Below are 27652 nucleotides of genomic sequence, written 5' to 3'. Positions count from 1 at the left end.
AAGATGAGGATGGGGAGAATCACCGCTATTCAGAGCTTCAGTTAATGAACTGCAGGGAAATGGAAGTACCTGTTGACTGCAGCGTTATGACGCCACTTGAAATTACAATTTGAACCTGCTGTTAACATATATGGACTTCACTTCTCTTCCTTCCTTCCTTGAAGCATGCACGTTGTTTAGTGTGAAGAATGCAGTTTACATACTCAGCTGTGATTAGTTATTTTATGCCATGCTGTACTAGTGTGCAACAATTAATTGATAGCAATATGATTTCATACATTGTGTTTCTTTTTCAAGTCCCATTTGCTGTCACTGCCCATCATTGCAAGGTAGTCTCTCTAAGGACTTTCTAAATGGTAAAGCCCTTGTGTGCAATAGTGAAGTAGACAACACTGTCTCCATTCCTCAAGGGCATTAAAACAATGGATTGTTTCCAATGCATCAATAGAAATTGACATATAGTTGAACTTTCCACCAGTTACTTAAAGTTACTTCAATAAGTCATTTCTGAGTTTTGACTCAGAACGAGCTGCATCTGGTTCTTTTTAACAGTTCCATTCACAAGAATGGAAGCTTATCATGCCTCTAGTGTTTGCATTTGTGTGTGTGAAAGGGAGGGGAGTGGGCTATAATCTTCTGTCAATACCTAGATGCTAAAGGCTGCATGTTAACATGTACACTATTACAGCTTAATATAATAATGTTTACCATGTCATTGTCTTATTTTGTGTGTAATCATGCTAGTTTTACAAAGTAGATGTGATGCCTGTGGGAATAAATTTTGAAAAAAGAATTTGACAAAGTATTGAAGAAATTTTAAATCAAATTAGAAGTCATCCTGTGGGCAACATAAATGTCTTTACGAAAATTTAAAGCATGCCATCCCCATCTTTTAAAATAACTTCTCAGCAGCCACAATATGGACTTTATCGTGTGTGTACTATATTTTTAAGTCTAGTACTTATGGAAGGCACACGTAAGGAACAATATGAAATACAAAAAGATGTAGATGTAATAAATAAAGTCAAGGGAGGAAATGTATAGATGCAAGAAAAGGAAAAGACAGAATGGCATAGGAATGAAAAACAGACAGGACCGAACCCTTCTTTCTCTACCTTACCTGAGTTTCGTTGCTTACTCATTTCTGTGGCAACCATTTTAATAAATTTTAACAGGAAAATCACAAACCTAACACTATGAAGTCAGACTTTATTTTCTAATGATCTGTTTTGTGTGTTTAATGTGAAATATTTACTAAAATATACTTTGCAACGACACATAATAGAGATCGGAACAAATGCAGCAACACACATTTGACCACTGGGGAATAAAAACTAAATATTATTGGATACTCTTACTTGAATGCCTTTGGCAGATGGTTTCTTCACAGATTTTTGAATACAAATTGGGTGTGAATTTCTGTGTTTTGCAGGGTTATACTGTATATGTTACAAAGATCTCATCGAGGCTGTTTTCAAATAAAGGGTTTAATTAAGAAAGTACAAAATACTTGTATTAATGATAATAATGAACACAATAATATCCTCTCTCTCATTCCTCAGGTCATATTTGAAGCAGAGATTTCGGACAGCAAAGCCGGCTTTATCGCCATAGACGACATTCAGGTGCTCAGCTATCCATGCGGTGAGTCATTAGCATGCCAGCAATTAGTCCTAGTTGGCTGAATAGACGCTGATAGCTTTGGCCTCTAATTAGACTGTACCTGGGATGGTTTCTGTTGCAGTTGAGTGGGTAGATAAGTGGGAAGGTGACACAGGAGTGGAGGGATGCAGCGAGTGGAGAAAGACAAGTCGTAGGGAAAAATGAAAGAAATAAAAAAAGGGAGAGCGAGATTGTGATGAGGAAAAATGGAGACAGAGGAAATAGGAGAGAGTGAAGCGGGAAATGAGACAGTATTAGGGCAATCATGGTGAAAGAAGATTCTGACCACTCAGCGTTTTCTCTCCTCCTTTAACCTATGAACACACACATTTCTAAACACGCACACACACACACACACACACACACACACACACACACAACACAGACACACACAAACATAAACACAGACACACACACTCACACACACAGAGTGAACAGTAGATGCCTTGTCTCTATACTGACAGGAAAGAGATGAGGGAGCGATCCATTTTATTTTCTCGGGGCATTTCAAGTCTTCTTGTCTCCTTCACTTGAATGTTTCCCTACTCCTAGGGGCAAATAAAGAAGTTGAAGGAAAACTGTTACTGTTAACAGAAGGGTCTGTTAATCTAAACCCATAGGCCTACTCCTGGAGGGTCTTCATGTAGGAGAGGAAACTATTACAACTCCTTCAGCCATCTATATAGCAGCAGAACTGAAAACTTTCAAGCTACTTCTTTTCCTAATGGATTTTATTGATTCTAAGTCATAAAAATAGACTGTCTTGCACCATCCTTTCTCACAGTTTGTGAGGTCCTGGTATCCCAGTGCTCTGTTGTTGATATGATCATGGAAGACATTCCTAAACTTTGACCTGAAATCTAGGAAAGCATGATGAAAGGATCCCCAGTCTTTTAAAGGCAAAGCAGCAGGACTGTTAATAGGAAGGAGCGAGTATTTGAAAAGGAATTAGTACCTAGCCTTCACAGTGGAAGCATTCATTCTCACAGCTGCATTTCTGGACACAGGTTGTGTGTGTGTGTGTGTGTGTGTGTGTGTGTGTGTGTGTGTGTGTGTGTGTGTGTGTGTGTGTGTGTGTGTGCGTGCGTGCGTGCGTGCGTGCGTGCGTGCGTGCGTGCGTGCGTGCGTGCGTGCGTGCGTGCACGCGCGCGTGAGTGTACTTGCGCATACACACTTGTGCGTGTGCATTTGCATGAAGGCACGTGTGAGTGCTTGTGTGTGTGTTTTCATTCACCATAGGAACTGCAATCTATGATTGCAATCACATCCCCTGAATGAAAAAGCCATAGCTGAACGGCATCTTCAGGGTGTAAAAGGCTTCCTTCAAATCTTAGCATAATAGTTAACAATTGGATGCTATTTGATTTATATATACTGAATGTGACATTGACTTTACTTCCAAGTGGCAATTCAACACTGTGTTTTGGTTATTTCTGACTCTACTAAAATGTAATTGACCTGACCTGCTTTTCACCTCATTTCCACTTTCAACAGTCAAATGTAAATAAATAAATGAAAAATGTTAAAACACAAATACTCAGTCTGATTTTGCTCATTTATTTGATTTTATTTCCTGCAGATAAATCCCCTCATTTCCTGCGCCTTGGGGATGTAGAGGTGAATGCAGGACAGAATGCTACATTTCAGTGTATTGCCACAGGACGAGACACCTCTAACAATAAACTGTGGCTACAGGTAAAAGTACACATGCATACAGCTGAGCTCATTGCATTTGTAAGAAACATGCATATAATGACAGTACTGACATTCCAGTGATTTATGCAGCTTATTGAATGTGTCTTAGAATAGAACAGAGTTCAGATATTTGTTCTGTTAAATATTCGTGTAACAGAAACATTTGTGTAATTGCTTTGGGTAATTTCTCCCGGTTATTCTATCATAGAAAACATGGCATGAGTCACAAAATTCCTGTCTATGTGCACTTGGGAACAAAAGTTTACATACACTTGTAAAGACCATGTATATCATGACCGTCTTGAGTTTCCAATGTCTCCCATAACTCTTAATTTGCTAGTGAGGAGAGGGAATTTTTGAAACACATGCAACTTTGTCACAAAAACAATCTTGCATTTTAGATATTTCCTAAATTTGATATAGAACTTCTGCAAACATGACAAAATCTGCTGGGTCACAAATACACATACAGCTGTGCTAATGTTTTGGGTAAATGTCCCACAGCCATTTTCACTTGGCCATTTTCACCCCATCCATGTGTGTTTAAATCGCTGAGGGCTGAGAGGCTGCCATGCAAAAAAAGCCCTTACTCTAGAAGCAGCACCTTAAAAGCTTGACTGAAGCTTGCTGCTGATGACATGGACAAAGAAAAGGTCTTTTGGAGAAAAATTCTGTGGTCAGATGAGACAAAAATGAATTATTTGGCCACAGTGACCAAAAATATGCTTAGAGGAAAGATGATGAGAGTTTTAACTACATGAACACCATACCTACTGCCAGGCATGATGGTGGTAGTATTGTGTTGTGGGGCTGTTCTCCTGCCAGTGGAACTGGTGTTTTACACAAAGTAAATGGAATAATGAAGACAGAGGATCACCTCCACATCATTTAGAAAAACCTAAAGTCATTACTAGAGTTGGGTCTCGGACTCAGTTTGTTGTTCTAACCAGGCAATGACCCCAAACCCTATCAAGAACATGGACTGTTTTAAGAAAACAAGATTGTGTCAGGAAGCCAATTAATTTAGTTGGACAGTACTAATTTTTTTTAAGAAGAGTGGTCAAAGATACAACCAGAAGCTTGTCAGAAGTTTGTGGACTGCTGTCAAAAGCACATAGATGAAGTGACATTTAACCAAATATTAGCACAGCTGTATGTATATTTTGACCCTAACCCTTTGTCTTGTTTCCAGAAGACCTATAAAAGACCTATGAAAGACGAGAAAATCAAGATATATATACATATGTTTCAAAGATACATTACATAAAAGCCATAGGAATCATTGTGAATTCAAGTCTGCCATGATATGCATCATCTTTACAAGTACATGTAAACTTTTGTTCACAACTGTGCATAGTAGACTGCTTATGTGTGCATGTAAAAATAGAAAAATAGACTAACTCAAGGAGATTAAGCAATATACACAATATGCCAGCCTATGGACTAGTATGTCCAATTATAAAACTCTCTCTCTCTCTCTCTCTCTCTCTCTCTCTCTCTCTCTCTCTCTCTCTCTCTCTCTCTCTCTCTCTCTCTCTCTCTCTCTCTCTCTCTCTCTCTCACACACACACACACACACACACACACAATAGTGTGACTCCAGGCCATACATCTAGCTGCTAACATGATTAAGAGTTTAATAGCTGCTGATTTCATTATCGCTCTATTGTGGTCATGACCTTCAAACCTGCTGTCAGGGAGGCAAAAAGGAGTGTGAGTGTGTGTGCACATGGTCCAGTGCTGACTTGTGACCTTGAGCAGGGCAGTTAACCCTGTACAGCCAATCCAATGTAAAACCTGGTCTGTTTGTGTGTTTATGTGTCTGGAATTCAGAGGAGAAATGGAGAAGATATTCCTGTGGCCTTGACAAAAAACATCAACCACAGAAGGTTTGCTGCCTCCTTCCACCTCAAAGAAGTCACCAATCAGGATCAAGATCTGTATCGCTGCGTCACCCAATCAGAGCGTGGCTCTGGGGTGTCTAACTTTGCGGGGCTTATCGTCAGAGGTGAGTATTTTACACAATATTTTCAAGGTTATTGAAAAGCTATTAGCTTTGTGATTTTTAGTGCTCGCAGGAGAGGGAAGTAGGCTTCTCAGTCACGTATCTATAGCAGATATTATCAAGTATTTCATTTAACTAGCCTCACAATTTGATCATTTGAAAATGTTGTTTGATAATTTGGACACCTAACAAAAATCGCAGACTATAAATGTAGTGCACCATGGAGTAAACAGGAGTGATTTTGGACACAGCCTGAGGCTTGAGCTAGATGCATATGAGTGATGATGACACATAAAAGTGGTCCAAGGAAAGAACAGTGGTGAACCGGCAACAGGGTCATGGGCCAAGGCTCATTGATGCACTTGGGGAGGAAGGCTGGCCCATGTGGTCCGATCCAACAGAGCTACTGTTGCTGAAATTGCTGAAGAAGTTAATGCTAGTTGTGATAGAAAGGTGTCAGAATATACAGAGCATCACAGTTTGTTGCGTGGGGCTGCATAGCTGTAGACCAGTCAGGGTGCCAATGCTGACTCAAAATGCTGCCCAACAATGGACACGTCAGCATCAGAACTGGACCGTGGAGCAATGGAAGAAGGTGCAGGCCACCGTCTGGATATTAGGCAGGTGGTCGTAATGTTATGCCTGACCAGTGTATGTTGAGGATAGGGAAGTAAAGAAACCATGTTGTTTATGTATTGCTTTGTACAATTCATTGTAGTGTCCTAATTATAAGAAAAAATGAACAGGAAAGATGTGAGCTCAGAAAGTTGTTCATTCTAAAATTATCTTGCTAGGCTATTGTTTTTGTTCAAATAGTAATACATACTGTTTGAACAGAAAAAAGAAAGAAAAGTTTTGTTTTTGTTTTTTGTTTGACAAGTGCATGGCATACATGGCTTGGTTTGCTCAGTACTTTAGTCTTCCCCACCTACATAGAATATTTGTTTTTGTATGTAAAACCTACAACCCTACAAATTAATGTTGCTACTTTATTATGTACTAACGCTTTGTTTCAAGGATAAATGCTTCAGTAAGTCATGAGCAAGGAAGATGGACATGCAAAGCATTTGCAGCGCATTTTAAAACAAATGCTATGAAGAGACAGAAATATAAATCAAGTAACAATATTATGTTATAGTGCTATTTTTTTGACACTGTTCACTTTAATGGTTCGACCATTTTTCATTGTCTTCTCTTATTTTCACAACCCAGTTACATACATTGCACCCGGAAAGTATTCACAGCGCTTCACTTTTTCCACATTTTTTTATGTTACAGCCTTATTCCAAAATGGATTAAATCCATTTTTTTCCTCAAAATTCTACACACAACACCCCATAATGACAATGTGAAAAACATTTTTTTGAAATTGTTCCAAATTTATTAAAAATAAAAACCCAGAGAAATCACATGTACATAAGTATTTACAGCCTTTGCCGTGAAGCTCAAAATTGAGCTCAGGCATTGTGTTTCCAATGAACATCCTTGAGATGTCTCAGCAGCTTAATTGGAGTCCACCTGTGGTAAATTCAGTTGATTGGACATGATTTGGAAAGGCACATACCTGTCTATATAAGGTCCCACAGTTGACAGTGCATGTCAAAGCACAAACCAATCATGAAGACAAAGGAACTGTCTGCAGACCTCCGAGACAGGATTGTCTCGAGGCACAAGGCTGGGGAAGGTTACAGAAAAATTTCTGCTGCTTTGAAGGTTCCAATGAGCACAGTGGCCTCCATCATCCATAAGTGGAAGAAGTTTGGAACTACCAGGACTCTTCCTAGAGCTGGCCGGCCATCTAAGCTGAGTTATCAGGGGAGAAGGGCCTTAGTCAGGGAGGTGACCAATAACCCTATGGTCACTCTGTCAGAGCTCCAGTGTTCCTCTGTGGAGAGAGGAGAACCTTCCAGAAGGACAACCATCTCTGCAGCAATCCACCAATCAGGCCTGTATGGTAGAGTGGCCAGATGGAAGCCACTCCTTAGTAAAAAGCACATGGCAGCCTATCTGGAGTTTGCCAAAAGGCACCTGAAGGACTCTCAGACCATGAGAAACAAAATTCTCTGGTGTGATGAGACAAAAATTGAACTCTTTGGAGTGAATGCCAGGCGTTACGTTTGGAGAAAACCAAATGGCACCACTCATCACCAGGCCAATACTGTCCCTACAGTGAAGCATGGTGGTGGCAGCATCATGCTGTGGGGATGGAAGACTAGTCAGGATAGAGGGAAAGATGAATGCAGCAATATACAGAGACATCCTGGATGAAAACCTACTCCAGAGCACTCTTGACCTCAGACTGGGGCGACGGTTCATCTTTCAGCAGGACAGTGACCCTAAGCACACAGCCAAGATATCGAAGGAGTGGCTTCAGAACAACTCGATGAATGTCCTTGAGTGGCCCAGCCAGAACCCAGACCTGAATCCAATTGAACATCTCTGGAGTGATCTGAAAATGGCTGTGCACCGACACTTCCCATCCAACCTGATGGAGCTTGAGAGGTACTGCAAAGAGGAATGGGCGAAACTGGCCAAAGATAGGTTTGTCAAGCTTGTGGCATCATATTCAAAACGACTTGAGGCTGTAATTGCTGCCAAAGGTGCATCAACAAAGTATTGAGCAAAGGCTGTGAATACATACACTATATTGCCAAAAATATTCACTCACCCATCCAAATAATCAGAATCAGGTGTTTCAATCACTTCCATGGCCACAGGTGTATAAAATCAACCACCTAGGCATGCAGACTGCTTTTACAAACATTTGTGAAAGAATGGGTCGCTCTCAGGAGCTCAGTGAATTCCAGTGTGGAACTGTCATAGGATGCCACCTGTGCAACAAATCCAGTCGTGACATTTCCTCGCTCCTAAATATTCCACAGTCAACTGTCAGCTGTATTATAAGAAAGTGGAAGTGTGGGAATGACAGCAACTCAGCCACAAAGTGGTAGGCCACGTAAACTGATGGAGTGGGGTCAGTGGATGCTGAGGTGCATAGTGCCAAGAGGTCGCCAACTTTCTGCAGAGTCAATTGCTACAGACCTTCAAACTTCATGTGGCCTTCAGATTAGCTCAAGAGCAGTGCTTCAGCAGAGAGCTTCATGGAATGGGTTTCCATGGCCGAGCAGCTGCATCCAAGCCATACATCACCAAGTGCAATGCAAAGCGTGGGATGCAGTGGTGTAAAGCAGCCACCACTGGACTCTAGAGCAGTGGAGACGCCTTCTCTGGAGTGACCAATCGCCCTTCTCCATCTGGCAAGCTGATGGACGAGTCTGGGTTTGGCGGTTGCCAGGAGAACGATACTTGTCGAACTGCATTATGCCAAGTGTAAAGTTTGGTGGAGGGGGGATTATGGTGTGAGGTTGTTTTTCAGGAGCTGGGCTTGGCCCCTTAGTTCCAGTGAAAGGAACTCTGAATGCTTCAGCATACCAAGACATTTTGGACAATTCCATGCTCCCAACTTTGTGGGAACAGTTTGGAGCTGGCCCCTTCCTCTTCCAACATGACTGTGCACCAGTGCACAAAGCAAGGTCCATAAAGACATGGATGACAGAGTCTGGTGTGGATGAACTTGACTGGCCTGCACAGAGTCCTGACCTCAACCCCATAGAACACCTTTGGGATGAATTAGAGCAGAGACTGAGAGCCAGGCCTTCTGGTCCAACATCAGTGTGTGACCTCACAAATATGCTTCTGGAAGAATTGTCAAAAATTCCCATAAACACACTCCTAAACCTTGTGGACAGCCTTCCCAGAAGAGTTGAAGCTGTTATAGCTGCAAAGGGTGGACCGACGTCATATTGAACCCTATGGATTAGGAATGGGATGTCACTTACGTTCATATACGAGTCAAGGCAGGTGAGCGAATACTTTTGGCAATATAGTGTATGTACATGTGATTTTTCAGTTTTTTCATTGTTAATAAATTTGCAACAATTTCAAAAAAACTTTTTCACATTGTCATTATGGGGTGTTTGTGTGTAGAACTTTGAGGGAAAAATGAATTTAATCCATTTTGGAATAAGGCTGTAACATTAAAAAACATTGCAAAAAGTGAAGCGCTGTGAATACTTTCCGGATGTACTGTATCTTGCATTATGACTAACTTAACATTTTATATGACTTTTGTAATGTTTCAATTTAAAAAATACACATTCACACACAATACAGACTAATAAGGAGAGTTTTTGTGTGAGTGTATGTAGATATGTCTATGTCTTATGTTTTATGTTTGAAAGTGTATGCACATGCTCTGTCTGTGTGTATGAAAGCTTGGGCTTTGTGCACATGTATGTGTGTGGGTGTGCATAAATGGAGACGTGAATAGTGTGTGTACGCTCCAACTGTCATGTGTTTCTGACATGTGGTTAATAAGGTTTCACCAATGTGTGTTTGAGATGGGAGGCTTTATTCATTCTTATCCAATAGCTTACATATTCAATTTATCTCCCAGAGAGAGACAGAGGGGGAGAGGGATTCAGAAAGACTGATACAGGAATGACAGAAAGGAGAGGGAAGCAATGGGAGAAAGGGAAGTTGTGCAACGGGAAGAGTGAAGATGGTGAAGAAAAGTTAAATGTAAATTGTCAGGTCATTATCCAAAGAATATCCATATCAGAATCAAGAATATGTCTGAATATGTAAACAGCAGAGCAGAGTCGTGTTTATTATTCTGCATATGAGATGGCAGAGGAGAGAGAAATGAGAAATCAAAGCAGAAGCGAACACCATGAATATGAATATTAGATGGTGTTTCTCACATACGTCTCTTACTCTGTCCAGTATATGGTTCAACTCTTTGTGTCGCTTGACCCTAGCACTGCCATGTTTGGTACATTTACCCACTGGCAATGAATAGATTTGTTCTTTCCTTTGGTCAAGAAAATTTGGCAGTTTTGGGGGCACAGTTTTTTGTAGGATGATGCTGATTTACTAAGAATACATAAGTAGCTAATGTTTATTTATCACGAACATCTTTTTGAAAATGAGAAGGCAGGAGAGAGCTGAGGAATCCACACGGCAGGAGGCATGTGTCTTAACATGAATGGAGCCAATCTACATATATGAAAATAGATTCAGGTTCAAAATGCATTGAGAGCAGTGTTTCTTAGTCAGGCATTGGTTTTAAAGACCAGTCACTTTCACAGTCATGAAAAGATGCCTTGAGAGCTCTGAGGAATTTTGCTGATTATGAATTTTGAACTAGATTCTGGTTGTTGGAAAGAGATCACAATAAAAGAACGAAGACGGTATATTTGAATGTGGGAGGTAAAGGAGCCTCATTTTTATTTATTAGAAACATCAGATGGGTGATGAAAGCGTGAGAGAATTTTTTAAAAAAAAAACAGCGAGTATGTTCATTTGACATCTTGAGAAGTCAAATGAAGGCTCCTGCAGGACAGTGGCGACTATGAATATAGACTGTATTACTAACTGAATTTTTGACTTTTTAATATTTATTCATAAAATTGAAGCTAGAGGGTGATGATGAGGAATGATGAGGAATAAGATATCACTGGAGGAATTATGTGTATGATCAGAGTGAACAGGATGAACTGAAAAATGGAAGGAAAATGTGCCAAAATATGACTTCTTTACATTAAAAATGTGTGGCAGTAGGACACTAACATAGGTTTCATCTTCAAAGCCTGAAAAATGGTCCACTGGGGGATGTGAGATTGCCACAGTGCAGCAGGTACTCACAGGCATAGTCTATTGATATTTATAACATGTAGATTACAAAGATGTGCCATTTTCATGTGCTGAACCTGTCAAGATCAGAGAAAAGAAGCACATTTTGTAGACAGAGATGCGTCATGGGAGCATGAGGGGTGTGACATGGGATTCCCAGATAAGTCTAACATCTAGATGTTTTTCTCACTTCTTTCAGAAGAAATATGCAAATGCAGAAATATTTCCTGTTGATTCCTCACATAAACTGAATTTTTATGCAACAAAATGGCAGAAAATTGTGAAATATGACACAATTTAGCAAGTCACAAGCTGACATCTTCATATTGCTTACAGGCCAAAACCTAAATATATAAAATGATGCTAGTAGTGGATTTATCTATTGTTTGTATTCGCGCATTTTTTTAATGATTGACCATTTAAGCGTTTTTTTTTTTTTTAAACTGCAAGCTATCCACTGGTTGTGGCAAGAATGCTTTTTTTTTTTTTAGCTTGCCATAACAGTCTACCAGATATTTCTGTGTCACTTGTTATTTAAAACAGTAAGAAAACCAAATATCTGGAGGCTAGTTTCAAAACTTAGTGCTCCAGATGTACGCGTTTGTGTACCAAAACGGTACTGAGGTTCAATAGTCCAGAGTCCTTTGTTTCAACACTGAATGTATGGATAATAGCAAGAAACATCCCTGCCTTTACAAGTTTGATTCTAAACAAACTGACTGTGTATTCCAATGTGTATATTTATGTGTGTCACTGGTAAAGCCCTCCCCTCTGGTTCCTGCAGTGACAGAGTGCATCAACATGCCAGCTCGTATCACACACACACACACACACACACACACACACACACACACACACACACACACACACACACACACACACACACACGCACACGTACACACACACACACACAAGCACAAGCAGGCACACACATACATTACCATGCCAGCTTGCATTATACACAACCCATGGCCTAAAAATCTCCTGCAATATTACTGTCACACACGAATACATACACACATGTTTTGGACCTATGAGCACACACGACTGAATAGAATTCATACAGCTGTCTTTAACTTGGAATGGTCCTCTTCTAAAATGTCCTTCTCTACTTGCTTAATGCTTTGACATGTACATGTGCACACACGCTTTAGTAATAGTGCCAGGTAGAGCTTCGGCATCATGGAACCTACGATTGTTGGCTGTTGATGCAACTGAAACACACATATACTTGCACACTCACATTCAGACTGTTCTGTTGTTGTGGAGGCCAGATGTCTTCCAGTGAGTTCCCGAGTGATGTCAAGAGGAGTTTGTTAAAGTTAAACTTTATTGACAACGTTGTTGACAATGGACAATAAAGAGGAACATGCATAGTGGGCACCAGTCACCAATGAAATATCTGTTTGCCCTTTTTCTTCTTATCTTTCCTTATTCCAACCTGTCTGCCTGTCTTAATGTTTTTTAATTACATTTTTAAAGAAAATGTCTTTCGGTGGCTTACTTTTTTTCAGTATTAGAGAATAAAATGAATGACACTAAAAACAAATTATTCATACAGACAGGTTTGGTTGGAATTGACACACACATTTGAAGTTTTCCCAGTGTTGATTTGTTTTTTTATTATCATTTCCATTTGACCTAAAAACTGAAAAAAACGATGAGAATACGTGTGATTAATAATAAAAATGATGGCAGCAAACACACTGCAAAATATTGCAAGAACAGCACTGATGATTTGTTATATTTTTTAGGTCAACTGTACAAACGACAAGCAATAGAACAAATAAAGAAGAAAATCTAATGTGTGAATCCATTCCAGCTCTTGTTTTTTTTCTCTGGAGTCACAAAATGACCTACTTACATCTCTCATCGTTTCATTTTTCTGTCTCTTATTTATCTTTTAGATATTCAGTCGATTTTTAAATAACACACAAACATGTAGTTAAGTTAGTACATCAGCTACAAATAAATAAATCTAGTGTTTAGTGTTCTTAAAAAAATGTATCCGTGTGTTTTCATTTTATTTCTTTATCTGTTCATCATCAAGTTGTTTACTTTGTTTATTTGATGGAATTGCAAGCTGACATGTTGTTGACGTTGTTGGTTTTCTGAAGTCACTTCAACATTCATTATCTGGATTCAAACCCGTCTGCCTGTTCATGTGTGTGTGTGTGTGCACATGCACTCGTGTGTGTGTGTGTGTGTGTCAATTTATGTGTCTGTTTTTGCACATGTGCATATGCTGTCAAACTTCAGTGTTTCCTCTGTTGCTAAAAAGACACTTCCCAGCATGCACCTCTCTGACAGACACATTCAGCACACAGCCAACACATACTCAGTTTTTTAAAAAAAGAGGTGACAGTATGCAAAGTATAACTATTAATGGAGAAACATACTCAGTAACACTCAAGCACACACATTTAATTTAGATAATGCATGCTTTGATATGGTGTGATTAAAGCTGGATTGCAAAAAACAACACATTTTTCTATACTCAGACAGATAGCAATGTTGAGATCAGATCTGTATGATTTACTGTATGTGAGACAGATCACAGTGTGCGTGTGTGTGTGTGTGTGTGTGTGTGTGTGTGGACAGTGATTAATTCATGTGTTGATCTATGTGTGTATATGTGTCTAGTAGATAAATCTTTGATGCACTGTGTTTTAAGTTGCGTGTGCTTTTGGCCTGTCAATCACCGACATGTGACAGTTGGCTCTGATCTCACTGACCTGTCACACATCATTCATATTAATGGACGTGTACACACACAACGTATTCACTGAGAGCTTTAATACTGAGATGAACTTCAAGACATTATGAAAACAGTATACTGTGTTTAATTTGTAAAATCAACTGGTTGTTTTAATATTTAACATTTCATTTGATCAGGGTCCTAGGTTCAAATCTTGGCCTGGGATCTTTCTGTGTGGAGTTTGCGTGTTCTCACCGGGTGCTCTGATTGGTTAATTAGTGATTTTTAATTGTCCGTTTGGTTGTCTGTCTCTGTGTGGCCCTGTGTTGGACTGTGGATCTGTCCAGGGTGTGCCCTGAATTTGTCCTTAATCAGCAGGGATAGATTCCAGCTCAGAGGATTAAGTGGTGTATAGAAAATGGATAGATGTTAATTAAATGCCATTTTTTTTTATAAAGTGCAATCTGATTCAGGTAGGTAAAGACAATTGTTCTTTACCAATTCCTTTGCTAAAGCTGTAGAAATGAGATGTACATGAAGAAACCTGTTAGATAAAACAATGTTAGCTGATAATAAAATAAACTGAATATTAGAATACCGTAGACCCAATGGCTACATGGCCCCTTTATATGTGCACTTTTGCATTCATGTGATGCCTGTGTAACACGAAGTCTTCATGACTAAATAAGCGTACAAATCCCAATAGCAGCTTGACAGACAGAACATACTAAGAGTTTGGCCTCTAGCCTCTGACCTTTTCTCTCCTGCAGAATACAGGAGAAAATTTATGAGAGGTTTTGCTAGAAGAGAAGTTGCTAATGTCCCTCATGCTCTTTCTTTTCTCATACCCAGTTCATGATATTGCACCAGCATTAGACTCTTTCTGTGCATACTGTCTTCCCTGAATAAGAAACATTTATGTCAAGGTAGTATTTTTACAGATTGATAAAGTCAGAAAATTTACATATTATTTGTCTGTAAAGGTCTCAAAGTATTGGCAGCTATGGTCGACACTTGCTGAAACCATCTTTTATGATCGTGTTCATTGTTTTCTCTTCTCAGAGCCTCCGCACCCCATTGCCCCACCTCAGCTCCTTGGCGTCGGCCCTACGTACTTGCTAATTCAGCTCAACGCAAACTCCATATTTGGAGATGGACCGATAATACTAAAAGAGGTATGTTCTTTATGAGATGCTGAGTGCTTTTAAGCAAGAACTTCTATGTTACAGCTTTGTAATGTTGTTAATCAGGGCAGCAAACTATTGATGTTAATATTAAATATAGTTTTGGTTTTCAAGCAGTGGCAATTAGAGACCACAACAATTACTATTTATTCTTTTACATGAAAACAGTGAAATAGAATTGCTTCTAAATAACATATATGTTGAAGGAAAAGTTCAACATTTTAGAAAATACATTTGTTTCCCTTCTTGCTGAGAGATAGATCAGAAGTTAATACTACTCTTGGTAAATATTAAGCTAGAGCCAGCAGGCTGTAAGCATACCAGGACAGAAACAGTTAGCCTGGCTACTTCCAAAGTTAATGTATGATCAGATCAACAAATTAAATATAATATGTTGATTTAGAAGTGCGAGTAATTTCTGGAATTTTCAAACTGTGAACAATGTTATGATGTACTATTTATTTAAGTGTGTGTATAATTTGTCATTTCTAAATACTGCATACAAATATTAATGAAGCTATATGCATTTTTCAGTCACAAAAAGTATAATATTCTTAGATCACAGTCTGACATTGACTTTGATACTGAGCATGATCTCAGATTAATACTGGACATTGTAATCTGTGGATCTTCCTAACAGGTTGAGTACCGTATGACGTCAGGCAGCTGGACTGAGACTCACGCTGTGAACTCTCCTAACTACAAGTTATGGCACCTTGACCCAGACACAGAGTACGAGATCAGAGTGTTACTAACCCGACCAGGAGAAGGAGGGACAGGCAAGCCTGGGCCCCCACTCATTACTCGGACCAAATGTGCAGGTAGGACATCGACAGCTTCTCAACATAAGGGTGTTATGACTCAATTAGTTGGTTTTCTGGTTACCAAAAGCATACAATTAAGATACCCTTCGATGGAATCTCGATCTTGTGGTGGTTGGAAAGCATGTATGTTGATTTTAAAGAAAGCAAAAAACAAGATTTTTGCACAAAAAACGTAGACAGCCTGACTTCAGTGAAGTCTTCTTGTGCACATAGTTTTTCTAGCCAGTCTGGTTATGTATTGATCCTTCCATCAACTGTTGTATATTATCTATGTATATATCTATATTTTAGTAGGTCGTATAATATTTGTACAATAGGCAGACAGGAAGAGGTGAGGTGCAGCGAGGGATAGAAATGGAGAAGAAAGACGGGGAGAGTCTGAGTTAGTCTTTCATTTCTCAGTGATCTGAGAGAAAGAGATTAAATACTGGAGACTCTTCACCTTTTATCTTGTTTTATCCTGCTTTTTTCCATTCTCTCAGCTCATTCCTCCTTTCTCTCTGCTAGTCCTTCATTCTCTCATATTGCCCATTCCTCCTTCTATACATCTGTCTTTCTGCGTCATTCCTTGTTGGTGTCTTTCCCCCTTTTTCCTTGCCTCTCTCTCCCCATCTCTTTCGCTCTCTGTGGATCAATAGACGGAGGGCAGAAACACTGTCTGACATTTGTAGAAATAAACGACTGAAATATAAACACAGCTAGCCTAAGGGAGAGAGACGGAGCAAGCCAGAGAGGGTTGATATGAGAGAGAAAGAGACAGAAATAAAAGCAATGAGCTTGAATGAGAAAGAGAATGAGGGAGCGATGGAGAGGTGATGAAAAACAATAAGGCTGGGAAGAAAGAGAGGAGAGAATAGGAGTGGGGCGAGAGAGTGCAAGAGGCAAGAGAATGATGAAACTGGAGAATGAAAATGAAAGAGAGATGAAAACTCATAACCACAGGGGCTGACTGATGTCTGCCTGCCAAACTGTGTGGGTGCGCGTGTGTGTGTGTGTGTGTGTGTGTGTGTGTGGGGGGGGGGGGGGGGGGGGTGAATGGATGCGTGCATCAGTGTTTATTGACAGAGAGGAAGTCATAGACTTGTTCAGGCGACTCATGTATTGGACAGTTTCCTGTTTGACAGGAAAAGGAAATTAATCTTCTTTTCCTCATTCAAGCTGCAACACATTCATGTTAAATTTGTTAACTCATTGTAATCTACATAATACACTGATAAAATACCAAAGCAGGGAAATAGGGTTATGAATTTGGAAAATCAAATCTGCTCATTCTGTATATATCTGTATAGTATCAGTTTTTTTTTAAATAGTGTACCAATTCTAGGAACAAATCATTAAACTTTCATGATCATCAAAGGGATTTCCTGACATGTAGTCATGAATTAAACCTATTCTAGAGACTAACAGTGCAGCATGAACAAATAATGTACTTTAATGTTCTATATCAATGGGTGAGATTGTTCGACCCTGGTTCCATTGGAACAGGCTTTTTGAAACAAACCAGAAAAAGACAGATTTGCTCTTGACAAACATTCGGAACCACTTAAAAAAAAGAAACATGGCATTTTGATATAGCTAAAAAATCTAGCATGATTAGATGTTTCATTTCAGTCAGAATCTGGCTACACAGTGGCTTGGTGCTTAGCACTTTCACCTTGCAGCTAGAGGATCCCCGGTTCGTGTCCCCACCTTCCCAGGATCTTTCTACGTGGAGCTTACATATGCTTACTGTGCATGTGTGGGTTTTCTCTGGGTACTCCGACTTCCTCCTACAGTCCAAAAACACGCTGACATGCTCTGTGTTGTAGCCCTGTGATAGACTGGTGACCTGTCCAGCGTGTCCCCTGCCTTCACCCTAATCAGCTGACGCTCCTGCCCCCCGTGACCCTAATGAGGATTAAGTGGTGTGTAGATAATGGATGGATGGATGGATGGATGGATGGTTGATAGTCAGGCCCTTGTGCAAAAGTGTATTGCTTGAGTGGTGAGAGACTCAGCATCATCTGTGTTTTTAGACCATGAAATTGTGTGGACGAAGATTATAAGAGAAGCAGATTACATAAAATTCTAATCCTAAACACAATGCTACATTAATTGAGCACAGTTCCTTAAACCAGTGGTTCCCAACCTGGGGTCCGCGCCCCCCCAAGGAGGGCGCCAGAGATCTGAGGGGGGCCGTGAAGCTTTGTCTGCTCTGAGGCTGTGATGTTATAAAAAATAGATTTTTACATTCTGGATAAAATCAGAGTAACAGACTCACTGTGTCATCACAAGTCTACTTATGAAACATTTTAAAAACACATTTATTCGGTCTTTCCTCAGGTTGGCTCTAGTTCATCCCGATTCATTAGTCTGTGTGCAGTTAGAAAATTACTGACGGAAACGGTGTCTGAAAAACACAAAACGGGTGAAGATTCATTAGTACCTAAAAACTCCGGCTATACCTCGAGAGTTACCTTAAATTTGGTTTTATTAAAGGACAAGACAGAATTCTGTTATTTGTGGTGAAATGCTCGCAAATGACAGCATGAAGCCAGTGAATTACAGCGACGTCAGGAAACAAAACACAGTTCGGTAAAGTCGGAAAGATATTCACAGATTCGGACTTCCGGCATCAATAACTCATTAAATATACGTTGTGTAAACATAAACGATGCCTCTTTTCCATCGTTGTAAGGTAGACAATGTGCTACAAGCCCAGTTTAATCAAAGGTAGCTGTCTTTCAAGCTGCAGAAATAACATTGGTGTCTATGAGCAGCCGGCTGTGCGACAAGTGAACAGGGACCGTCTGCAAAATGCAAAACCGCTGCAAACAGCGAAGAGACACAAATATTCAACAAATTTACTGCAGCCAGCAACTGACTCCTGCTGGTCATACTACAACTCTTGGTTTGATATTAAGTTTTTTTTTTTTTTTTTTTCACAATTTTAGGATTTTTTTAGTTAAAAAAAAAATCAATAACTTAACTCTTATGCATTGTAGTGTCACCAAATTTACTGCAGCCATAAACTCTCCTCCTCGTCATAGTACAACTCTTGAACTCTTGGTTTGATATAAAATATTTTTTGTAATTTTAGGGAATTTTCTATTAGTAATACAATTCAATAACTTCCCTCTTATGTTTTGTAGTGTACTTATGTGGTGGTGGTGGGTGGGAGGGTGGGGCGCTGGGGCTGGGGTGCAGCTTATAGTGGGGGCTCCAAGCCAAACAGGTTGGGAACCACTGCCTTAAACTATATGCATTTAATATGCAATGAAATATACATAGACATCACAAGGTAATTAAACTAAGTAGATCTTTTCAGTGTGTTCTGCTGACTCCATTTTTATGTCAGTGACATCTTCCTAACCTGTTTCCAGTGTGACTGAGGTCATCCACACACACCCTTGGAGTTGGATTTTGGGTGTGTGTGTGTGTGTGTGTTTGTTGTGTGAGTGAGGCATACACGTAGACATGGGGTAGAAATGTTATTTAAATGGTAATGACTCCTTTGCGTTTTCTGTTTGGTTAGGTTTGTCTGATCCTGCCACCTGTAGTTTACTGAATATTTAGTTTAATATAATGAAGACATGCACACACACGCACACAGGAAAATATGTGCACAAACATCAGGCATAAGCCCAACCATGCCACCACATGAAACACTGGTTAATTAAAAACCAATAAAGTTAATAAAATATTAAGGAGACATTGCACACACTGCTGAGCAATTCATATGATGACAGGAGGGTTTTCATTTCTTTTTCTCCTATCTTCCTTTGTCCTCATGTCTGTTTTCATCTCTTCCTTTGCATTTTTTCTTTTCTATCTCTGCTTCTTTTTCATGCTCCCCCTGTCTCCCCTCTCCAACTTTTCTCGATTTTTCTTCTGTGGTGATGTATTGCTCTTGTCTGAAGGGTGAAAAATAATCAACTTGAAGTGAAGAGTTTGTGTGTGCGTGCGTGCGTGCATGTGTGCCTGTGTGTGTGTGTGTGTGTGTGTGTGTGTGTGTGTGTGTGTGTGTGTGTGTGTGTGTGTGTGTGTGTGTGTGTGTGTGACAGAAGAAAGTGATGAAGTAGCTTTTAATCCAAATCCTGAATTTTCTGCTGAAAACCTCTTGGTCATGGCAGGTTAGGCACACACACGCACGCACGCACGCACGCACGCGCACGCAAGCACACACACACACACACACACACACACACACACACACACACACACACACAAACCACAGCTACACTGACATGAGCACACAGAAGAGACACACGCACAGTCCAGGCGAGTCACAGTATTTCTCCTGTGTTGCACAAACTCAGCATCAGTTGGATTTATGAAAGAATAGAATTACAAAACACACATTTCCAAACACACAAACACAGATGTACATACACAATATATCATACGGGCTTCTTTGTATATGTGGACGCAGACACACACATATATACACATTTACAGTCAGCAGTCCAACACTTAAAGGGTCAGGCCCTTAAAAGAGCTGCCAAAGCATTTACAGTCACAGGATATGCGTGTTTCAGAGTCAGTCAGTTTTTCAGTGATAGTTTGTAATTTATAGTAAATTTTGGTTACATAAATGTCACTTATTTGCCAGGGTGAGATTTACATTGATAAGCTTCATCTGTATTTAATAGAAAATGTATTGAGCAATTCCATTTAAAGATATTAAAAAATAATACTAATGGCACATTTGACCTATTTGACGTAAAAAAAAAATTAGGGGAATGAACAGCTTTAGCTATGAACAGCTAAGCAGTGATTTTATTCCCATAGCACCTTTAACTACAGCGAGCATGTAAGGAAGAATTAAAATAAAGAAATATTCTTCATAAAAGCGCATTACTATCTCTAAAATTCCGTGCAGGTGAGAGTGATTGCAGTCTCGATAAATACAAGTAAGTCTGATGATTTTCTGTTTTTTGTATAAACCAATCCTGTGAAGAGATCACAATCAACAGCCAACTTATATTAAGTGGGTAGTATGTTCCATATTTTCATGAGCGTTAGCCGTGTAGTCGAGCCACAATGTCCTGCCACTATACACAAACTTTTTTTTTCTAATCCAGCACCTATAAACACTCCCATGATGTATTAATTGCTCTTGTATGCAGAGTGTTGGCCACAAATGACACTGCCAAGCTGGTTTTATAAAATGACTTTATTGTTTCTAAATTTTACCAAGTAAGATCAGTTGAGAACAATTTCTCCTTTGCAGTGATGACTTGGCAAGAGGCCCCAGCATTAAGAAAGCTAACAAACAAACAAACAGTACATATACAAAATGACACAAAAGTGTTTAGAGATTAAAAAACAACCTAGATTAATGCTAGCAATTCATTGAGAAACAGTCAGCATGTGTAGCAGTCAGCTAGGGTCTGCTGCAGCTTCTGCTTAAACATGTACAGAGCTGACAGTTTGAGAATATTTGTAGAGGGAATTCCAATCAGTTGCTGCAGCAAAGCGAAAGGAATTCCACCAGTTTGTAAAGGTCACAATGGTGGCGTGGTTGGTAATCTTTTTTCAAAAATGAAAGTGTATACAGTATGTGTCACATGCTTTGGTCACAGGGCTACATATAGAGACAATCACATTCGCATTCACACCTACGGGCAATTTAGAATAATCAATTAACCTCAGTATATTTTATGACTGTGGGAGGAAGCCAGAGTACCCGGAGAAAACCCACGCATGCACAGGGAGAACATGCAAACTCCATGCAGAAAGATCCCAGGAAGGCCACAACGCGAACCGGGGATCTTCTAGTTGCAAGGCGAAAATGCTAAGCACCAAGCCACTGTGCAACCCTTGAGGTTAATTGTTTATTCTAAATTGTCCATAGGTGTGAATGTGAGCGTGCTTGTTTGTCTCTATGTGTAGTCCTGTGATAGACTGGTGACCTGTCCAGGGTGTCCCCTGCCTTCATCCTAAATCACCTGGAATAGATTCTAGCCCCTCCACAACCCTAATGAGGATTAAGCGGTGTCTAGATAATGGATTGATGGATGGAAGTTTTGTCTGGCTGTCCTTTTAGGTGTCATCCTGAGAACCTAAAAAGATTGCTTGATGAATCCTTTCTGATTTCTTTAAATATTTTTTTTGTTTGTTTGTTTTTTAATTTTACTCATATTGATTTCTATGTGATTATCATGCAAGGCCTGTTTTCATTTTTTTTACTCAGCATCTAAATTTGAAACTCCCACCACTGACTGCACTGTATGGATAGTGTTCTTAGGCTCTAAATGCCTTAGTTGCTGCTTTCGTAATTAGCCTCTGCATTGGCAAATAATGATCAAATTCCATGTAACTTGCAAATGCAAATTGAAAAGATGGTGCAGTGCAAATTAAAACATTTTATGTACTTAAATCTGGCCTAGAAAGAGGCAGATACATGCAGAAAGAAATTAGAGTAAGAATGGATAGAGTTTCATTTGTCTTCCTCATGACAGTGGTGGGATTACCAGGAACTAATTGGACAGATTAACTCGGATTTAGCTGCGTCTCCTGTCAACCTTTCCTGTTTCACCCGCTCCTATCCTCTCCCCTTTCCTCTTTTTTATTCTCTGCTTTTTCTTAAGCTTCCTTTTCTTCCCTCCATGGTTTTATAGCATGGATTTGTTGGCTCTTCCAAATGCTTTATGTTGAGGGCATGGTTTTGGTGCCTTCAGTGCAATTCTATTTCATTTAGTTTCATTTTCTTTGCTTTTGTTTTCTGTTCCTTAATTCTAACCTCTGGATTTTGCTGATATGAAGCTTTCAGTCCTTGCTGTTATTGTTGGTGTTTATTGGTATTGTTGTTGTTTTCAAAGCTCCATCTGTGGAGAACAAAGCCCTTCAGTTCCAACATGAATCCAGCCGTTTGTCTGTCTATTGAAGGAGGGGAAAGGGACGAGACAGCGTCTGTGGTTTGCTGTTGGACTTGGTCCTGCTTGGCTCTGGCCGCATTCCAAACTAGTTATTGTTTCTCCCTGTTCCACCTCTCTTTCTTTCCCTCCCTCATATTTCTCTCTCTCCCTCTCTCTCTGTCTTCCCTTTATCTGTCTCTTGCTCCCTCCAGACCCAGTTTTATTTTTCCACACATTGCTTTGTTTTTACACTCTTCTTTTTTCAATTTCTGTGTTGTTCTCTTTGCCCTCGTGACTCCTTTGCTTTCTTTCTTTCTTTCTTTCTTTCTTTCTCTCTTATTTTATCATTTTCCGTCTACCTTGCTCTCTACATGTTTTCATTACTTACAGCAAATAGACAAAGTTAAGCGGCGATGCATTATTATGAGTCAGGAGGGGTATGTGTGTGTGTGTGTGTGTGCGTGCGTGCGTGTGTGCGTGTGTGTGAGTGTGTATGTTTGTCTGTGTGCTAGTCACATGTTTTGTTTTAATACCACGTTTAAGACTATCTCGCTGCAGTTTTAGCATCAGGAGATCCTGAAATCAATACAAATTATTGCCGTGTGTGTGTGTGTGTGTGTGTGTGTGTGTGTGTGTGTGTGTGTGTGTGTGTGTGTGTGTGTGCGTGCGTGCGGGCGTGCATGTGTTGTGTGTAACCCTAACAAAAAAGAAAGGACTGAGACAAGTGAGGAAGAGTCAGAAATACAGGGAGAGACAGAGACAGCAGTGGGTCTCTTTTTGCTCAATTTAAATGTCAACCATCCAAATAACAGGTCGAAGTAAAAATTAAAGGCTCTGACCTCTCAGCTATTAACACACATGCACACACACTTTTCAGCAATAATATTTGCACTGCCGACAATTACCTGAATAACTTCCTTCCTCTCCATCCTTTGTCTTTATTCCTCATGTTCTGTCTGTGCATCACTTTATTAACAAGATATTTATATCTGAACAACTTAGCAAATCTTGGCATGTTTGCATATTGCTTGAAGCTCAGTGTGTGACAGTGAATTTTTATCATGAGACATTTTTTGGAGATGAGCTACCATGCATGCACACAGAAACACACACAGCTATGCATGCTCTGCCCAGATTTAATCTTGATTCTGCCACAATCTAAAGTGCATGTGTGTATTTGGGTAATAACCAATTGTGAGAGTGCATGTGTATGTGACTTTCTATGGATGTGTGTGAGAGTGACAGGCAGATAATGGGTTGTCAGGAGAAGCAACAAGTTTGTGTCCTTGTGTTGTCTCCTCTGAGAGAGGAAGACCGGGGTAAAAACACTGACCAAGACAAAGAAGGTTAGGAAGAGGCTTGTGTCTATATTTAAGGTGAGCTGTTTTTATTTGAAAATCCTAAACAAAAAAAAAAAAAAAAACTTATGGAAGCAAATGGGTTACAGCATTACCATTGATGAAAGAAGAAATGCCAACAGAAGACAGACCGATTACAAATGTCAAGTGAAATTGCAGTGCGTGTACAGGGCTCCAGACTAATTTTTTCAGTAGTAGCACTGGTATGCCTATACCAGCTGACTTAGGGTGAAGGCAGGAGGCATCCTGGACAGGTCACCAGTCTATCACAGTGCTACATATACAGACAAACAATCACTTTCACACCTACGGACAGTTTGGAGTTACCAATCAACCTCAGCATGTTTTTGGACTGTGAGGAAGCTGGAGTACCCGGAGAAAACCCAGGCATGCACAAGGAGAACATGCAAACTCCATGCAGAAAGATCCCAGGACGTGAACTGGGAATCTTCTAGCTGCGAGGCAAAAGTGCTAACCACCAAGCCACTGTGCTTTCAAAATTGAGTTTTACAAGATTTTTACTGATTCGAAACTTGGAATTTGTAAAATATTTTATTCTAAAAATATGTTTATCGCTTCCTTTAATAAAAAAAAAATCCTATAGACTGGTCACCTCTTCACTCCTCTTCACTTTCTGGGTACTGAACTACTTTTTCTGTTGAACTGACATAGTGGTGATCTCCCTGCCTGCACCTGCACTCTTTACCTTCAGGTGTGTCTGAGTCTGACCTTTTTTTAACTTATTTTACAACACCAAAATGGAATGTTTCACAAGTCAGATGGGGATGGACTGACTGAGCCAATGAGGAAGAAAAAGTACTATTTTCAACTCCAATAGGTAACACAGTAGATGCCCTTGATGACTGGAGTGTCTCCAAATCAGCCTGATGATTGTCAGACACACACAAATGCGACCATTTTGGTCGCATATCATTTTGATCTGGAGCATTGCTATAAAAAGCATTTACCCCTCTTTTAGGTTTTCCCTTTTTACTGCTTTTCAGCATTGAATCATGGTCAATTTAATCTTGCTTTTTGGATATAACATGTAAAATAAAATGATTGCACAAGTATTCACCCCAATGGAGTGATTTACCTAATTCAGCACAGGTACAACTCATTGGTGGTCATCTGAGTACAATAATTGTGTCTTAAGTGACTGTAGTATAAAGAGACCTGTATCATGGGTGAATCAGTACTCCTAGCTATAACTACCCCAATGAATGCAAAAGAACACTCCAGGCAACACTGTAAAAGAGAACTGAAAAGCAAAAGCTGAGGAGTGGATACAAAAAAATCCCAAGTCACGGAATATCCCTTAGAGTACAGTTGAATCCACCATTAGGAAATGGAAAGAAAAAGTACGTCAATCTGCCTAGACTAGTGAGGGAGACCACCAAGACACCTATGACTCTGATACTTTGATTTAGCACTTTTAGGCAATGAATAATAAACAAAACTGTATATAAAATTTCTGTTAAAAAAATCTGTATGCACGTCAAAAACCGTTGAAGAAATAGTAGCTCTGTAGCTGCTGGGCTATGTTGCGACGTATCTATCATGCGTTACCATGGTAGATCAAGACAGCACTGCTGTTTGAGTTATACAGGCTGTTCAATAGAGCTTGACATCCTCTTGAGTAATGGCATTTGTCTTGATTGAGTGATATCTTCTGTAGTTAGAGAAGAAGCTCCTATACCTAGAGCAATACATCTTTGACAGTGATTAGTAGCTCTTACAGCTAGTAGCTTTCCTGTAGGAAAAATGCAGCTTTTCCCTGTCTACAAGTAGCCACAGCAACTTAGCAATATTTTCTCTATGTGAGGTGGCCCTTAGTGTTGAATTACTGGGAAAGCAGAAGTAAATAAACATTCATGTAAATGCACCTGCTGGCATATAGTGGACTTTATGAGCAGTCATAAAGTAGACAAGGAAGGGCCTGGTTTTGCATTTACAGTCTTTCTTGTGAATGTATGAGCGTAGAGACTGGAGGGCTATTGATCCAGTTAAATGAGCCAGTTAAGGTAATTAAAGCCTTGGGCAGTGAGGAGGGGAAGTAGATTATATTGACAATAATAGTCTCAATACACATGAAAGATGGAAACCAAAGATGTGCCTTGTAGAAATTATTGCAATTCAGAAATGGTTGAATGGCAGCATTGAGCTGCAATATGTGTTTGTAAAACCCAGTTGTTTTATTCCGGGAAAATGCTGACTCAGCATGATCTTTTGGGCAGCACAAAGTACATTTTCTTAAACTTTGTGCTGCAACTTTCTTAAACACTTTTGCAATTCATTTTTCTCACGTGTTAATTCATCTAAACCTAATTGTTATTTTCTTTTTCCTGCCTATATACAGTATGATCATTATTGTACAGCACATACAGTTGCACTTTCTTTCAGTGCCCCAGTATGTTTGAGTGGGCACGACTCCGAAATCTGCTCCGCACTGTTTTGGATTTCCTTCTTTCTCCTCTGTTTTTCTGTAGAACCCATGCGGACTCCAAAGAGGCTGAAAATTGCTGAGACCCGGTCTCGTTTGATAGCGGTGGACTGGGAATCACTGGGTTACAATATCACCCGCTGTCACACCTTTAACGTTACCATCTGTTACCATTACACGACTGCCAACAACCACAGCAAAGCTGACTGCTTGGACATGGATCCTAAAGGTACTACTCAGTATCACTGGTGACACCGGTTTGCTCGCAAACAAGTAGAAATTTCTAACAAATAAAACATTTTCACGAGCTGACTGAGAACTGTGTCACTGATAAGCCATAGGCTCATTTAGGTGCTGAAATACTGTATAATGAAAAGATTCACACAACCTGTGAGTAGTCCAATTGGAATGGGCTGTTGATTTTCAGTAGGATGACGAGTGGTAGCAATCATTTTAAAGGCTGTCATTTGATTTAAATGTAATATCAGAAACACTGATTGCAGTGGCATCAATGTACATTTCAAGACAGTATCATGTATATTCAACCAGTTCTAGAAAACTAGTGTCTGTTATTATTTGAACATACACTCAGAATGACTTAAGTCGAATTTGTTAAGTCGATTAATCTAGTAGTTGATCAGCAGAAATCCCCAACTATTTTGATAATCAGGTATTCATTTGGTTTCATTTTCATGCACAAACTTCTCAGCTCTAAGAATTTTAAAATGTGTGGTTTTGCTGTTTTTCTGTTCATTTTCATTGTAATTGTAATTATCATTGCAAGTCTTTGGTTGTTGCTTGGTCAGACACATTTATAAAATGATTTACATGTTATATAAAGTGACACATTTTCATTTAACAATACAATGATTTTTTTTCATTGCTTTTTCCTCATAGCACCACGCCACTTGGTGGGAAACCTGCCACCCTACACAAATGTTAGCCTGAAGATGATACTCACCAACCCAGAGGGGCGCAAAGAGAGTGATGAAACCATCATACAAACTGATGAAGATGGTACATATATTACACATACTTCATTTATTTATTTATGTTTACTTCCCCAGTTAAAAGGTATTTGTTTACATAAATGTATCTTTCTATGTTACCCTTTTCAATGAGAGACTTAAATGTATATGCATCTAATACTGCTGCTACAACTTTATACTAATACTGTTTGCTGTTGCAAAGTGGAACAAATTACAAATGAAAAGACAATAATTTAGTCCTAGAAACTTTTGTTGAACTAT

General features: G+C 39.6%; 1 protein-coding gene across 23 annotated transcripts in view; it reads left to right on the top strand.

Annotated features, from left to right (window-relative positions):
• The window catches only part of ptprk (protein tyrosine phosphatase receptor type K), a 121414-nt gene that overhangs the window by 57114 nt on the left and 36648 nt on the right, over positions 1-27652 (top strand). For all 23 annotated transcript variants that reach the window (XM_055015829.1, XM_055015830.1, XM_055015825.1 and 20 more), the window contains 7 exons: positions 1563-1644; positions 3242-3357; positions 5191-5365; positions 14817-14929; positions 15579-15759; positions 26449-26631; positions 27300-27419. In XM_055015829.1, the coding sequence (XP_054871804.1) occupies positions 1563-1644; positions 3242-3357; positions 5191-5365; positions 14817-14929; positions 15579-15759; positions 26449-26631; positions 27300-27419 (970 nt within the window). The remainder of the gene's footprint in view (positions 1-1562; positions 1645-3241; positions 3358-5190; positions 5366-14816; positions 14930-15578; positions 15760-26448; positions 26632-27299; positions 27420-27652) is intronic.

The sequence above is a fragment of the Amphiprion ocellaris genome, chromosome 12 (genome assembly GCF_022539595.1).
Source record: "Amphiprion ocellaris isolate individual 3 ecotype Okinawa chromosome 12, ASM2253959v1, whole genome shotgun sequence".
Taxonomy (NCBI): domain Eukaryota; kingdom Metazoa; phylum Chordata; class Actinopteri; family Pomacentridae; genus Amphiprion; species Amphiprion ocellaris.
This window is presented reverse-complemented; position numbering and strand designations above follow the sequence as displayed.